The following is a 17,312-nucleotide window of genomic DNA, read 5'->3' on the forward strand; positions in this document are numbered from 1 at the left end:
AGAAAAAAGGGAGTGTGACTTAAGAATGCCCTAAATGAGGCAAAACTTTTAACTTTTATTCAGTCTAGATTTCTGAGGTTTTCCATATTCTATGTGACGTAACGGTTTGTGCACAAGGAGCCCTCCTGTTGCATACAGAAAGTGTGCTGGTTGTCTGGAGGGAAAGCACTTCATTCCCTCGTGAGCTGAACGGGCCACTGTTTTCTTGGAGCACCGTTTCTGCTCTAAAGAAGGACTCCTAGACGCACTGTGGTAATGCAGACTTCAGTGTTTGGCTGACATTTCCTTGAAAATGAACAAAATGAACCTGTCATTTAAAGAAGAACAATTGAAATTAGGGAAAATATTTTATTTGGATGGTTTCTATAAACAAGGGACTATAATTCTTGTACATTATTTTTCATCTTTGCTGTTTCTTTGAGCGGTCTAATGTGTCATGCAATCATCTAAGGTATTTGCAAGTATTCTTGTTACCAGAGTAGTTGTATTATATTTAAAAATATAAGATGATTTTTAAGAGCCTGAGTACTGACCTAAGATGCAATTGTATGAACTCTATCTACTCTGGAGGGTGGGGAGGGTGTCAGTGGAAGCTGTAAGACTTATTTTTTTGTGCCATCAGATATAGGTAAAAATAATTGTGCAATTCTGCCGTTCAAACAGGAACTACTGGCCTCCTTGGCCCTAAATAGAAGGGCTGATATTTTAAGGTGATTATTTGATTGCAAATTAATCCAACCTAATTCTTTTTAATTTGGTTGAATGTTTTTCTTGTTAAATGATGTTTAAAAAATAAAAACTGAAAGTTCTTGGCTTAGTCATTTAAAAAAGGAGAAAAATTGACAATATTTGTTGCCAATGATAACCTTAAGGCTTTCAAGAGAAAACTGGGAACTTGTAAGACACATATCTGCCTCTGTGAGTCTGACAGCTTCCCGATACTTACAGACTTAAAAATGACACTAAGAGTAATAATCATGTGCTTTCTAAAATGTTGTACAAGGAAATGTGCCAACACTTGCAAGATCTGCCTAACACAGTGAACCCATATTTTCCCGCATGACCAATGTATGATGTCACAAAATCGTGCATCAAGATTCAAGACAGACCAATGGCTTTCAACATCAGAGTACAGAAAGTTCACTGATATCTTTTCAGATTTCATGTTGTAGTTAATCTTCAACAGCTATCACTTGCTGAGTTTTAGTGTGGTATCAAAGAAGCATATTCACAATTATCTGAAAAGGTGGTAAAATACTCCTCCCTTTTCCAGCTACCTATTGGTGTGAGGTTGGATTTTCTTCAACCAAAAAACTATGTCAAGAGACAGAATGCAGAAGCAGAGAAAAGAATCCAGCTGTCTTCTATTAAGTCAGACAGTAAAGAGATTTGTAAAAAATACTATAAAACAATGCCACTCTTCTCAGTAATTTCCTATTGTGGAAAAAGAATCATTTTTCATAAAATATGTTATTTATGTTACCATGTAATGGGTTTTTATTGTTTTGTTTTTAGAGAGATGGGTTCCTGCTATCTATGCTGCCCAGGCTGGACTTGAACTCTTGGGCTCAAGCAGTCCCCCTATCTGGGCCTCCTGAGTAGCTGGGACTACAGGCATGGGCCACTGCTTGGCTATTATTGTTATTTTTGAATAAATATTTTAAAAAATTAATCTTAGGGCCAGGTTCAGTGGCTCATGCCTGTAACCCCAGCACTTTGGGAGGCCCAGGTGGGTGGATCACTTGAGGTCAGCAGTTTGAGACCAGCCTGGTCAACATGGCGAAACATCGTCTCTAATAAAAATATAAACATTTAAAAAAATACAAAAATTAGCCGTGTGTGGTGGTGTACACCTTTAGTCCCAGCTATTCGGGGGAGCTGGGGGAGGAGAATCACTTGAACCCGGGAGGTGGAGGTTGCAGTGAGCCGAGATTGCACCACTGCACTCCAGCCTGGGTGACAAAAGTGAGTGAGACTCCATCTCAAAAAAAAAAAAGCTAATCTTAATTGCTAATATAAATATTGATAAATATAATCCATATAACCAAAAGTTAATTGGGGTCCTTAATAATTTTTAAGAGTATAAAGGGATCCTGAGCCTTTTGAGAACGGACACCCTACAGAAAATGTGCACTCGTGTATACCAGCGGGTGTAAGAATGTCCACTGTGGGAATATTTATAACAGCAAAAAGCTGGACACACAAATGTTCATCTACAGTAGGGGGGATAAAACAAATGTCATGTGTCGTCTTGATGTATTTCACAATAAAAAAGTAATATTTGGAAATGGCCCCAAACCAAACAATCTTGTAAGAATCTCGGCCGGGCGCGGTAGCTCACGCCTGTAATCCCAGCACTTTGGGAGGCCGAGGCGGGCAGATCACAAGGTCAGGAGATCGAGACCATCATGGCTTACACGGTGAAACCCTGTCTCTACTAAAAATACAAAAAATTAGCCGGGTGTTGTGGTGGGCGCCTGCAGTCCCAGCTATTGGGGAGGCTGAGGCAGGAGAACGGTGTGAACCCGGGAGGCGGAGCTTGCAGTGAGCGGAGACCGCGCCACCGCACTCCAGCCTGGGCGACAGAGTGAGATCCGTCTCAAAAAAAGAAAAAAAATCTCCCTCCCGTTCCTGCCTCCCAGCACCACAGTTGTTCCGAATTCCCAGAGCAGTCAGCATTCCTAGAGAGTGCTGACGGACACAGGCAACATACATGGTTTTGTGTTACCCTCTTTTTTTGTTACCCAAATGGTCACACACTCTTGCCCCTGCCCTTCCCTCTACCGTTTTCTCTCAGTGCCTGGAGGGATAGGTCTTGGAGATTGTTCTGTCCACCTTATTCCCTTTCACAGCTGCACAACATTCTAGTTACAGACGTTTCATAATTTGTAATCCAGTCCCCATGGGTGATAAGGCAATCTGCCCCCAGTGTTTGGCCATAATAAATACTGTCTATCCCAAATATCTTCGTCCGTGCATGTTCGTGTACATGGGTGTGTATCTGTGGGATAAATTCGTAGGTATGGAAACTTGGGGTCAAGAAAGTCCATTTAGAGCGTTGATGCTAGTGCCAGTCTCCCCTCCAAAGGGGCTGCGCCAGCCTCACCCCAGCAGCCACGTGGAGTGTGCCTTTCACAATGTGTCTAACCTGCTAGGTGACTTTTGCTTATCTGAGAAGTGAAAATGCAAACTCATAGTTTGTACTTCTATTAGGTGTGAGGGCAGAAGGCACAATGTTTGCAATTCTGGCTTGGATTTAGCCCGTGGGAGGCACCGGCACCCTGCTGGTTGGGCTCCCAGAAGGGCGGGATCGAAATCCGGGTGCGTGGGCTGTGTCCTGAGCACCGGGCCCCAGGAGTTCCCTTACCCATCCCGGGCAGCGCGCAGCAACCCGCGCTTCCCCGCGTGGCCGCTGGAGGGCACCGGCGCCCACCGAAACGCACCGGGAAGGCGCACGGGGTCCCGGAGCGCGCCAGGGGGCCCTCCGCCCTCCTCCCTGCCCAGGGTCCTGGCCCACCCGAGCAGCGCGGCCCACGGCCTGGTTCCTGGCCCACTCCTCCGCCCTCGCTGGGTGGGTGACCCCCACGTCCCGCACGTCCAGGCTTTCCGGGGACTCGGGACTCGGTTGTCGTGGTGCGCCCCCGAGCTGGAGGGGCGTGGCGGAGTGGGCAGGGCCCCCCCGAGCCCACCTGTCCCACGCTGGGCCACTCCAGCGCTCGCCCAGAGAAGGCTCGCGGGCTCCCCGGAGAGCGGCCAGTCACTGGGTGAGGGTCACTTTTGGGACAGCCCGTAAGAGCCTCCTACCTTTGTGCTAGCCAGAGGGTCCTTGTTCACAAAGGCCTGAACAAACTCCTCAGGCCCGATGTGCCGCAGCCGCTCCTGCAGGGAAGGGTGAAGAGTGGGTAAAAGAGGGAAGGTATGGGGAGGGGGTGTCGACTGGGGGGCCTGCCGTGGTGCCCCAGCCCCTAGTCCTCCTCACAACAGTCACTCTGCAACTGCCCTCCCCACTGGGGCTTGCAGACCCTGTTTTAGGTTGTCACAGAGCTCAGCGCCTTCCCTGGAGGAGGCAGCCCCTCCTTTCCCGGTTCATGGGGGCACGGAGCAATGCTATGAGGCGTGACGCCCAGGGAAGCCAGGCTCCACGCTGGGTAACTGAAGTGGCCTGCTTCCTCTGCGGGGTGGAGGGGCTGGTGGCTAGGAGCATGGCATCTGGGTCAGAATCAAACCCTGGCTCTGTCCCTTCTGCTGTGTGACGTTGGCAAGTCGCTTCACCTTTCTGGGCCTTAGTTTCCTCTGTGTACAGGGCCTGCCTGGCCAGGTGATGGAGACATGAGCGAGCGTATGGGAGCGCGCTGAAGAGTGCCCGGAGAGCAGGGAGGTCGCCATCAACCCTCAGTCTCAAAGGGAAGAACCCGCCCCAGCCTCCCTCTCCCTGGGGTGGGCCCTTGGCCTCTGCATCCACAAGGGGCCCAGTGCATGCTCGAGGCTAGGCCAGGGCCTCCTTCACAAGCTTGTGGGGCTGCTCTGGGAAGCCAGGGAGGGCACAGTGTATCTGTGTGGGTCCTGCTGAATCCCGGGTGAGGAAGGTGGTTTGGGCCGGCTCACCAGTTCCACGTGGGTCAGCTGCTGGGCCAGTGTGTAGGGGTCGCTGCAGACACCAAGGAGCTCCCTGTGGATGGAGGCTGGCGGCTTGGTCCTGTAGGAGATGGGCTTGTCGGCACCCACCAGACCTTCTGGCCCCTGGCGCAGAGCCGCCAGCTTCTGGTGCAGAGCCTGTAGGAGCTGATGCATCCTCTTCCGGTATGCCTGGTGGGTGGAAAGAAGGGCGCTCAGGACTGAACACCCATCTCTGCATCTCTAACACTGGAACCAGGCAGCCACCTGGGCTCCAAAGGGAGGGCCTTTTCCTCAGGGTCTCTGGAGAAAAGGCCAGGTACCAGCGCAGGGGCCAGGACCTGCCCCTACCCCGAAACAGGACCCAATCCCGGCCAGGGTGGGGCCACCTGGCAAGGGATCTGGGGTGAAGGCTGCAGGGCTTCCCATCTGTGGGTGGGAGCCAAGAGGAGCACACATCAGGGAGGGTGACGGGGGCCGGGGGCAGCTGTCTGGGGCAGTGGGGTAGAGTGGGGTGGGCACGGCCAGGAAGCCAGAGAAAGGGAGAGAGGCGGGAGACATGGCATGGGCCCTGCCTGGGGCAGACGACTGGTATTTGGCTTGGCTTTAATGGGGCCTCTGTTATCTCCCAGGCCCAGCTCGGCCTTCCCCGACCAGCTGTGCTGTTGTCTGGGAGAGAGACAGGAGGTCAGTGGAAGGGCCAGGGCCCACGGGGGACTGACTGTGCCCCCCAGGGCTGGCAGTGGCTGCGCCCCACTCCCCATCTTCCCAGCACTCAGAAGAAGCCCTGGGAGGCAGTGTGCCGACCACAGTTTTGGACACAGCCTTCCTTAGAGGGGTCGTTCCTTCCATGGGCAACAGATAGAAGAGTCGGACAACTGCCCGGCTAACCAGTGGGCGCCTTCTGCACCTGGCCCGTGCTCTGAGAGTTAGGCTTAGGGCTAAGCCATGTCCTGTCCCATTCCTCCCATCTGAGGCTCTGCCACAGCTGCCCACTGCCATAGGAGTGCCAGACGACTGCCAATCCCGCCACCAGAGCACAGGGCTCCAGCGTCCTCAGACAGCAGCAGCACCCCAGGGCCCTGACTGAGGCCCCCCGGAGCAGTCGGAGCCCCCAGACCCTCACAGCCAGCATGCAGATGCCACACCTGCCCACCGCTCACTGCAGGCTCTGTGTGTCTCAGAATCGCGTGAAGGAAAACTCCCTGCAATCTCTGAAGTGACCTGATGATGCCGACTGCCACCCCTCGTTATTTCCCGAGGCCTCTGGGAGCAGCAGCCTGTCCAGTGAAGGTGCGCCATCGCTGGGGACCAGGCTCCAGCTCCCACCACTGCCTCTGCCAGTTCCCAGGCCGGCTCCTGGCTGTAGGGGGTTGCATCTCACTCTGAGTTAGACCAAAACCCTTGAGGACATGAGGATGGCTACCTTAACAAACCCAGCCGGTCTGATGGCACTTCCTTGGAAATAGGGGTTTCCGAGGGGAAATAATTAGGTTTTCCTTGACGGTGGGAGAGGAGGTGCCCCTGAGGGGTGGCCACGGCCTTTCATCCCTGTACCCAGCCCATGATGTGGCCCAAAGCAAGAGCCCGTGCGTCTGAGCTGGCTGGTGGGGATGGGCACTTACTGCGCACCTACTGTGTGCCCAGAGCAGGGCTGGGTTCTCATGGCACAGCGGCGGCAGCACAGACCTTGCGGCCCTGTGGAGCTGTTATTCTAGTGTGGGAGGAAATGACCCAATTGTCTCGATGGTGGTCCTATCCAAGAAGTCGCATAGGGTGACCTGGATGAGTACTGTCGGGAGCAGAGGCCAGGGAAACTAGGCTCCACGCTGGGTAACTGAAGTGGCCTGCTTCCTCTGCGTGGTAGGGGGCGGGGGGCCCATGGAAGGAACGACCCCTCTCAGGAAGGCTGTGTCCAAAACTGTGGTCGGCACACTGCCTCCCAGGGCTTCATCTGAGTGCTGGGAAGATGGGGAGTGGGGCGCAGCCACTGCCAGCCTTGAGGGGCACGGTCAGTCCCCTGTGGGCCCTGGCCCTTCCACGGACCTCCTGTCTCTCTCCCAGGCATAGCCAGAGTCCCACGAGTGGCTACACCTGCTGTTTCGTCTCCTCACCCCCACTCACTCCTGGATCACTCCACCTGGCTGCCACTCCCATCAGTCAATTTGTTGGGCCCTCCTGTCACCAAAGCCAGTGGCCGTTTCTCAGGCTGCGTCTTCCTTGGCCACCTCCGCCTCAGCCTCCTGGTTGCTCCTGCCTTGGGCTGTCTGCAGGCTTGCCTGTGTTCACTGTCGTGAGATGCTGGGGTTCGGGGTTCTTCCTGCTCTGTCTAGGCCTCTCTTCTCACTCTTACTTAGCTCCTGGCTGTTCTGGTTCACACCTGCAGTCTCCCTCTGATCTCCAGAGTCATATGGGCGGCGGTCCGTCATATGGCCCACGGTCCTGTTTGCCCAGCACAGCAAATGGAGGTTGACTCTCCTTGTCCAAAGCTGGTATTCCCAGTGTTGGGGAATAGCGCGTCGGCCACCAGACACACAGGCTTGGTGCCATCCTCGACCCCGCCCTCTCCCTCATGCCCCTCTAGGCCATCACCACCCCTCTCTAGTTCATTTTCTTCTATTTCTGCGCATCCCACCACTGTCTCTGGAGGCCAGGCCACTGTCATCTCTCTGCTGCACTGGCCTTCTTAATGCCCCCAATGCATCCACGCCGGTTTCTCTCCACCCTGCAGCCACAGTGGTCTGTTCAAAATGCAAATCTGATCGCTGCCTCCCTGTTCCTGAAAATGCCTCCATGGCTTGTGCAAAGATAGGAGCCCTGGCGTGACTCTGAGGCCCCGAGGTCAGCTCTGGCCAGGCTTGGTGGCCTCTATGCGCCCTTGCTCCCCTTCTGTGCTCTGGACACAGGTCACTCCTCTGCCCCTTTGACTCCTTCCCACCCTCCCCATGTCCCCACTCCCCATGTCCCCGGCAGGATCTGGACAGCTTTCTCCCTTCTGGCACGTTCTCCTCATCCACTGGACCGAAGCTCAAGTGCTGTTTCCCCAGATGGGCCATTGGTGTTCAGTGCTGTGAGCCCTTCTGCCACACCACTTTTAGAGCTGTCAGGGAAATGATTCTGTTCACGTGCATCTCCTCTCCCTGGACCACAAGCTCCACACAGGCAACTGCGGGCTGCCCTGTGTTCATGAAGGGCCGTAGCTGGCTCACAGGAGGTGTCCACCAGCGTCTGCTGAATGCGTGGATAAACACCGCCTTCACCTGCTGACAGTCAGACGCTCTCTCCAGCAGGGTGTCAGGGCGGACTGCAGGCCCGTGCCAAAATCAAGGCTACAGGGTGTCTGTGCCTACCCCTTGATAGGGCCACGAGATTGCCTTATTTTTTAAAAACACAGATACTTTAGCAAGATTTGTTACTGTTGAATGAACCAATATTCATTCCAAATAATCATCCTTTCCTGCTTGCTAATTTATTTCGATTTTTCCAGTGATGTTAGGTTCTAGCTTGTTTGTTCTTTCCTGACTCTTCTATGCCCCCTCTGAGTGTGGGTATGCTATCTGCCCTGCTCCTTGGCCTCCTCTCATTTTCTCACTGATTTCTCCACACTCGTGGATAGGAGCTTGGAGATCTCGCTGGTAGATAAGGGCAGGGCCAGAGACCTGAACCACCGAGCATGTCAAGGCATCCCCTCGTCACTATCGTGGGTCCACGTTTATGAAGCACCAGGCCGTGCTGGGGTGGAGCAGCACTTTGCCCCTCCTGCCTCGGGCTGAAGCCCTCTCTCTGCACTGATCATAGTTGGGAGGCTGCCCGGGAGGCTGGGTGGTCTGGAGCCACGTTTCCTTCTATTTCCACAAGCCATCTGCTGCGTGCATAGAGCCGGGTGTGAATGCGGAGTCGTCCGACGGTGGCCTGGGCGGCAGCCACGGCTCTCCAGGTGCCTCCAAGCTCTCTTGGACTGGGCATTTCACAGCTGGAACCCCTGTCCCTGACCAGGTGAGGCTAGATGAGCACTGGCCTTTGTTCTCTGAAATTCTAGGAGACTCCCTCCTGAGCCAGCCTAGGGCTGATGTCCTCCTGCCTACTGAATAACAGGCAGAGGTGGCAGAAAGCCGACGCAGGAGCTCGTGAGACCCCTAGGGGTCTGCTCCCTCCATTGGTTTGTCCTCTATGTCAGCTTTCTGCCACCTCTGCCACAGAGGGAGCCTCAGAGGGCGGTGGTCAGTTCCCCAGACAGTCTGTGTGGGCGAGTTAGAAAGCAAGACCAGGCCGGGCGCGGTGGCTCATGCCTGTAATCCCAGCACTTTGGGAGGCCGAGGCGGGCAGATCACGAGGTCAGGAGTTCGAGACAAGCCTGGCCAACATAGTGAAACCCTGTCTCTACTAAAAACACAAAAATTAGCTGGGCGTGGTGGTGCACGCCTGTAATCCCAGCTACTCAGAAGGCTGAGGTAGGAGAATCGCTTGAACCCAGGAGGTGGTGGTGGCAGTGAGCCAAATCACGCCACTGCACTCCAGCCTGGGTGACAGAGAGAGACTCCGTCTCAGAAAAAAAAAAAAAAAAAGCAAGACCAGTCCTCAGAGAGGGGCTGCCTGTTGAGTCGGCCTCCTCTGTGGCTGGCCCAGTGGGTATGGCCAGAGCACTGGGGTCCTCCCTGGCTCCCTGAGCCTCCTTCAGCCTTGGCACTGGCCTCCCTGAGCTCTAACTACTGCGTCCAACCTACCGGAAGCCCCACAAAGGCTGGGCTGCCATGACACTCCTCTGGGTCTGCTGCCCAGCACAGGGTGGCCCGATGCTGGGAAGGCTTCCCAGGACTCCCCAGAACCACGGTCATGGAGAATGGCCTCCTCAGTCCCTCTCCAGTGCTGCTCCAGCTGCCGAGAGCTGGTGTGGAGCACAGCGACGACATGGGAGTGGGCGGGGGAAAGAGGAAGGTGCCACCTTTCACTGTCACTCTGATGGGGAGCCCACTGCTGTCTCCTCTGCGGCCCTGAGCTCTGTGGTTCCCTCACAGCCCTGTGAGGGAAGAATGATCACCCTCCCTTTTACAGAAAGACACGGCCCAGAAAGATTAAGTAACTTGCCCAAAGACACACAGCTCTGAAAAGACCTGTGCTCACCTCCTTATCTTGCACACAGCACTTCCTATCATTTTCTTCCACCTTGTGTGAGAAATCTTTCAAAAAGATAATGCTGAAATATTTTGGAAGCAAAGCCTATGTCTATGGTTTGCTTACAGCTAACTTGTGGGAAAGCAAAATGTGTGAGAGGACAGGACAAACCAGTTCGGCAAAACATTGTTGGAGTTGGGTGATGAGGACAGAGGAGCGCATGGTAACCATTCTTCACTTTCGTGTGTTTGAAATGTTTCACAAGGAAAGATCTGTAAAACTTAAGAAACAGAGCTCCTATGCCTGATTTGGGGAAGCATCTGTTCTCCTCATAGCCCTCGTTTAGTGAGTGCTGAAGCAAGCACACACCTGACTTCAGGGACTCCTCACTGCAAAGCTGTGTGGTGGGGACAGGTATTATCCTGTTTTACCGATAGGGAAACTGGCTCAGAGAGGCAAAGCACCTTGCCTGAGGTCACGCAGCTGTGGTTTCCGAGTCCGGATCTGGGTGGGCTCAAGCTGGGTCTCAGGCCCTGCCTCATCAGTCTGCTCCAGGGCTCTTCCGTCCCAAACCGTTCTGCGCCAGGAGGGGAACAACCCACAGTCCACAGCAGCGCCCAGTGAGGAGAGGCAGTGCCCAGAGAAGGTTCTCTTTGGGGTGCATGCTTTTTTGTGGAAGGGCAACTTGAGGTCACCAGAGATATGGGGAAGCACTACTAGCCGGGGCCTAGGTTGGGACTGGGGAACTCCTATTCCAGTCCACACTACACAGCCTGGTGACAGACCTGTGCATTCTCCAGGTGGATAGGTGCTACTAGTTTCCCGAGGGGAACCAGGCGAGGGCTTCCCCCAGCCCCACCAAGACATGGCTCCAACATCGGGCAGGACAAATCTCCCTGGTCATAGGACAGACCTCACTGCTGACCCTTGGGGGTCAAAGAGAACAAAACAGGAGACTGGGGTCTCACCCCCTGTATACCATCCACCCAGCACCCACCATCCCCACACTCACCTCTTCTCCAGCCACGTGCTACCACCCACCTCCCCTTTTATACAGTGACCCACCCCAGATCCATCAGTTCACTCCTCTCCCCTTCCTTCGTTCTAACATCTGCCCACTCACAAATCCACTTGCCTACCCATCGGTACACCATTCACTTTCACTCATCCATCCCCATCCACCTGTCCCCATCTCTTCACCCAGCTGCTATCACCCACCTCTTTTACAGTGACCCCCAACCCCCCAACAGAACTGTCAATTCACTCACCTACCCTTGCTTCCTCCTCTCTAACATTCACCCTCTCACCCATCCACCCACCGACCCATCAACCTTCCCCTCCATCTACTCACCCATCCCCCCACCCACCCATCCACCTTCGCCTCCATCTACTCACCCATCCACCCACCCACCCATCCAACTTCCCCTCCATCTACTCACCCATCCACCCACCCACCCATCCATCTTCCCCTCCATCTACTCACCCATCCCCCCACACACCCATCCAACTTCCCCTCCATCTACTCACCCATGCATCCACCCACCCATCCACCTTCCCCTCCATATATTCACCCATCCCCCCACCCACCCATATACCTTCCTCTCCATCTACTCACCCATCCACCCACCCACCGATCCACCTTCCCCTCCATCTACTCACCAATCCCCCCACCCACCCATCCACCTTCCCCTCCATATATTCACCCATCCACCCACCCACCCATCCACCTTACCCTCCATCTACTCACCCATCCACCCACCCACCCATCCACCTTCCCCTCCATCTACTCACCCATCCCCCCAACCACCCATACACCTTCCCCTCCATCTACTCACCCATCCACCCACCCACCCATCCACCTTCCCCTCCATCTACTCACCCATCCACCCACCCATGCATCCACCTTTCCCTCCATCTACTCACCCATCCACCCACGCACCCATCCAACTTCCCCTCCATCTACTCACCCATCCACACACCCACCCATATACCTTCCTCTCCATCTACTCAACCATCCACCCACCCACCCACCCAACTTCCCCTCCATCTACTCACCCATCCACCCACCCACCCATCCACCTTCCCCTCCATCTACTCACCCATCCACCCACCTCCACATCCACCTTCCCCTCCATCTACGCACCCATCCCCCCACCCACCCATCCACCTTCCCCTCCATCTACTCACCCATCCACCCACCAACCCATCCACCTTCCCCTCTATCTATTCAACTATTCAACCACCAACCCACCCACCCACCATCCATCCACCTTCCGCTCCGCCTATTAACCGATCCACCCACCCACCCATCTAACTTTCTCTCCACCTATTCACCCATCCACCCAACCACCCATCCACCTTCCCCTCCATCAACTCACCCATGCACCCACCCACCCATCCATCTTCCCCTTCATCTACTCACCCATTCATCCACCCACCAATCCACCTTCCCCTCCATCTACTCACCCATCCACCCACCCACCCATCCACCTTCCCCTCCATCTACTCACCCATCCCCCCACCCACCCACCCACCTTCCCCTCCATCTACTCACCCATCGACCCACCCACCCACCCATCCACCTTCCCCTCCATCTACTCATCCATCCACCCACCCACCCATCCACCTTCCCCTCCAGCTACTCACCCATCCACCCACCCACCTTCCCCTCCATCTACTCACCCTTCCACCCACCCACCCACCTTCCCCTCCATCTACTCACCCATCCACCCACCCACCCACCCACCCAACTTCCCCTCCATCTACTCACCCATCCACCCACCCACCCACCTTCCCCTCCATCTACTCACCCTTCCACCCACCCACCCACCCACCTTCCCTTCCATCTATTCACCCATCCACCCACCCACCCACCCATCCACCTTCCCCTCCATCTAGTCACCCATCCACCCACCCACCCACCTTCCCCTCCATCTACTCACCCATCCCCCCACCCACCCATCCACCTTCCCCTCCATCTACTCACCCATCACCCCACCCACCCATCCACCTTCCCTTCCATCTACTCACCCATCCCCCCACCCACCCACCTTCCCCTCCATCTACTCACCCATCCCCCCACCCACCCACCCACCTTCCCCTCCATCTACTCACCCATCGACCCACCCACCCACCCATCCAACTTCCCCTCCATCTACTCACCCATCCACCCACGCACCCATCCAACTTCCCCTCCATCTACTCACCCATCCACACACCCACCCATATACCTTCCTCTCCATCTACTCAACCATCCACCCACCCACCCACCCAACTTCCCCTCCATCTACTCACCCATCCACCCACCCACCCATCCACCTTCCCCTCCATCTACTCACCCATCCACCCACCTCCACATCCACCTTCCCCTCCATCTACGCACCCATCCCCCCACCCACCCATCCACCTTCCCCTCCATCTACTCACCCATCCACCCACCAACCCATCCACCTTCCCCTCTATCTATTCAACTATTCAACCACGAACCCACCCACCCACCATCCATCCACCTTCCGCTCCACCTATTAACCCATCCACCCACCCACCCATCTAACTTTCTCTCCACCTATTCACCCATCCACCCAACCACCCATCCACCTTCCCCTCCATCTACTCACCCATGCACCCACCCACCCATCCATCTTCCCCTTCATCTACTCACCCATTCATCCACCCACCAATCCACCTTCCCCTCCATCTACACACCCATCCCCCCACCCACCCATCCACCTTCCCCTCCACATATTCACCCATCCTCCCATCCACCCATCCACCTTCCCCTCCATCTAGTCACCCATCCACCCACCCACCCATCCACCTTCCCCTACATCTACTCACCCATTCCCCCACCCACCCATCCAGCTTCCCCTCCAGCTACTCACCCATCCACCCACCCACCCATATACCTTCCTCTCCATCTACTCACCCATCCACCCACCCACCCAACCACCTTCCCCTCCATCTACTCACCCATCCACGCACCCCCACACCCACCTTCTCCTCCATCTACGCACCCATCCCCCCACCCACCCATCCACCTTCCCTTCCATCTACTCACCCATCCACCCAACAACTCATCCACCTTCCCCTCTATCTATTCAACTATTCAACCACCAACCCACCCACCCACCATCCATCCACCTTCCGCTCCACCTATTCACCCATCCACCCACCCACCAATCTACCTTTCTCTCCACCTATTCACCCATCCACCCACCCACCCATCCACCTTCCCCTCCAATCTACTCACCCATGCACCCACCCACCCATCCATCTTCCCCTCCATCTACTCACCCATCCATCCACCCACCAATCCAACTTCCTCTCCATCTACTCACCCATCCACCACCCCACCCATCCACCTTCCCCCCCATCTACTCACCCATCAACCCACCCATCCACCTTCCCCTCCATCTACTCACCCACCCACCCACACACGCATCCACCTTCCCCTCCATCTACTCACCCATCCACCCACCCACCCACCCATCCACCTTCCCCTCCATCTACTCACCCATCCCGCCACCCATCCATTCACCTTCCCCTCCATCTACTCACCCATCCATCCACCCACCCACCCAACTTCCCCTCCATCTACTCACCCATCCATCCCCCCACCCACCCATCCACCTTCCCCTCCATCTACTCACCCATCCATCCACCCACCCACCCATCCACCTTCCCCTCCATCTACTCATCCATCCACCCACCCACCCATCCACCTTCCCCTCCATCTACTCACCCATCCACCCACCCACCCATCCACCTTCCCCTCCATCTACTCACCCATCCATCCACCCACCCATCCACCTTCCCCTCCATCTACTCATCCACCCACCCATCCATCCACCTTCCCCTCCATCTAGTCACCCATCCACCCACACACCCACACATCCACCTTCCCCTCCATCTACTCACCCATCCACCCACCCACCCATCCACCTTCCCCTCCATCTACTCACCCATCCACCCACGAACCCATCCACCTTCCCCTCCATCTACTCATCCATCCACCCACCCACCCATCCACCTTCCCCTCCATCTACTCATCCATCCACCCACCCACCCATCCACCTTCCCCTCCACCTACTCACCCATCCACCCACCCACCCATCCACCTTCCCCTCCATCTACTCATCCATCCACCCACCCACCCATTCACCTTCCCCTCCATCTACTCATCCATCCCCCCACCCACCCATCCACCTTCCCCTCCATCTACTCACCCATCCACCCACCCACCCATCCACCTTCCCCTCCATCTACTCACCCATCCACCCACCCACCCATCCACCTTCCCCTCCATCTACTCATCTATCCCCCCACCCACCCATCCACCTTCCCCTCCATCTACTCACCCATCCACCCACCCACCCAACCACCTTCGCCTTCATCTACTCATCCATCCACCCACTCACCTATCCACCTTCCCCTCCATCTACTCATCCATCCCCCCACCCACACATCCACCTTCCCCTCCATCTACTCACCCATCCCCCCACCCACCCATCCACCTTCCCCTCCATCTACTCACCCATCCACCCACCCACCCATCCAACTTCCCCTCCACCTACTCACCCATCCACCCACCCACCCATCCAACTTCCCCTCCATCTACTCACCCATCCACCCACCAACCCATCCACCATCCCCTCCATTTACTCACCCATCCACCCACCAACCCATCCACCTTCCCCTCCATCTACTCACCCTTCCACCCACCCACCCACCCATCCACCTTCCCCTCCATCTACTCACCCATCCACCCACCCACCCATCCACCTTCCCCTCCATCTACTCACCCATCCAACCACCCACCCATCCACCTTCCCCTCCATCTACTCACCCATCCCCCCACCCACCCACCCACCTTCCCCTCCATCTACTCACCCATCGACCCACCCACCCACCCATCCACCTTCCCCTCCATCTACTCACCCATCCATCCACCCACCCATCCACCTTCCCCTCCATCGACTCACCCACCCACCCATCCATCCACCTTCCCCTCCATCTAGTCACCCATCCACCCACCCACCCACCCATCCACCTTCCCCTCCATCTACTCACCCATCCACCCACCCACCCATCCACCTTCCCCTCCATCTACTCACCCATCCACCCACGAACCCATCCACCTTCCCCTCCATCTACTCATCCATCCACCCACCCACCCATCCACCTTCCCCTCCATCTACTCATCCATCCACCCACCCACCCATCCACCTTCCCCTCCACCTACTCACCCATCCACCCACCCACCCATCCACCTTCCCCTCCATCTACTCATCCATCCACCAACCCACCCATTCACCTTCCCCTCCATCTACTCATCCATCCCCCCACCCACCCATCCACCTTCCCCTCCATCTACTCACCCATCCACCCACCCACCCATCCACATTCCCCTCCATCTACTCACCCATGCACCCACCCACCCATCCACCTTCCCCTCCATCTACTCATCTATCCCCCCACCCACCCATCCACCTTCCCCTCCATCTACTCCCCCATCCACCCACCCACCCAACCACCTTCCCCTTGATCTACTCATCCATCCACCCACTCACCTATCCACCTTCCCCTCCATCTACTCATCCATCCCCCCACCCACACATCCACCTTCCCCTCCATCTACTCACCCATACACCACCCACCCATCCACCTTCCCCTCCAACTACTCACCCATCCACCCACCCACCCAACCACCTTCCCCTCCACCTACTCACCCATCCACCCACCCACCCATCCAACTTCCCCTCCATCTACTCACCCATCCACCCACCAACCCATCCACCATCCCCTCCATCTACTCACCCATCCACCCACCAACCCATCCACCTTCCCCTCCATCTACTCACCCTTCCACCCACCCACCCACCCATCCACCTTCCCCTCCATCTACTCACCCATCCCCCCACCCACCCACCCACCTTCCCCTCCATCTACTCACCCATCGACCCACCCACCCACCCATCCACCTTCCCCTCCATCTACTCATCCATCCACCCACCCACCCACCTTCCCTCCATCTACTCACCCATCCACCCACCCACCCACCTTCCCCTCCATCTACTCAACCTTCCACCCACCCACCCACCCACCTTCCCCTCCATCTACTCACCCATCCACCCACCCACCCACCCACCCATCCACCTTCCCCTCCATCTACTCACCCATCCACCCACCCACCCACCTTCCCCTCCATCTACTCACCTATCCCCCCACCCACCCATCCACCTTCCCCTCCATCTACTCACCCATCACCCCACCCACCCATCCACCTTCCCTTCCATCTACTCACCCATCCCCCCACCCACCAACCTTCCCCTCCATATACTCACCCATCCCCCCACCCACCCATCCACCTTCCCCTCCATCTACTCACCCATCACCCCACCCACCCATCCACCTTCCCTTCCATCTACTCACCCATCCCCGCACCCACCCACCTTCGCCTCCATCTACTCACCCATCCGCCCACCCACCCATCCACCTTCTTCTCCATCTACTCACCCATCCATCCCCCCACCCACCCATCCATCCACCTTCCCCTCCACCTACTCACCCATCCACCTACCCACCCA

The 17,312-nt window shown here is 56.2% G+C and overlaps 1 protein-coding gene across 4 annotated transcripts in view; it reads right to left on the reverse strand.

The window, feature by feature from the left end:
• RASGEF1C (RasGEF domain family member 1C) overlaps positions 1 to 17,312 on the reverse strand; it is a 183,203-nt gene that overhangs the window by 41,471 nt on the left and 124,420 nt on the right. For all 4 annotated transcript variants that reach the window (XR_010112159.1, XM_055112916.3, XM_055112918.2 and 1 more), the window contains 2 exons: positions 4,606 to 4,806; positions 3,805 to 3,879 (listed from right to left, as the gene is read on the reverse strand). Coding sequence is in view for 3 of the 4 variants with exons in the window: in XM_055112916.3 (XP_054968891.1) it covers positions 3,805 to 3,879; positions 4,606 to 4,806 (276 nt within the window). In the remaining variant the exon portion in view is untranslated. The remainder of the gene's footprint in view (positions 1 to 3,804; positions 3,880 to 4,605; positions 4,807 to 17,312) is intronic.

This window comes from Pan paniscus, chromosome 4 (genome assembly GCF_029289425.2).
Source record: "Pan paniscus chromosome 4, NHGRI_mPanPan1-v2.0_pri, whole genome shotgun sequence".
Classification (NCBI taxonomy): domain Eukaryota; kingdom Metazoa; phylum Chordata; class Mammalia; order Primates; family Hominidae; genus Pan; species Pan paniscus.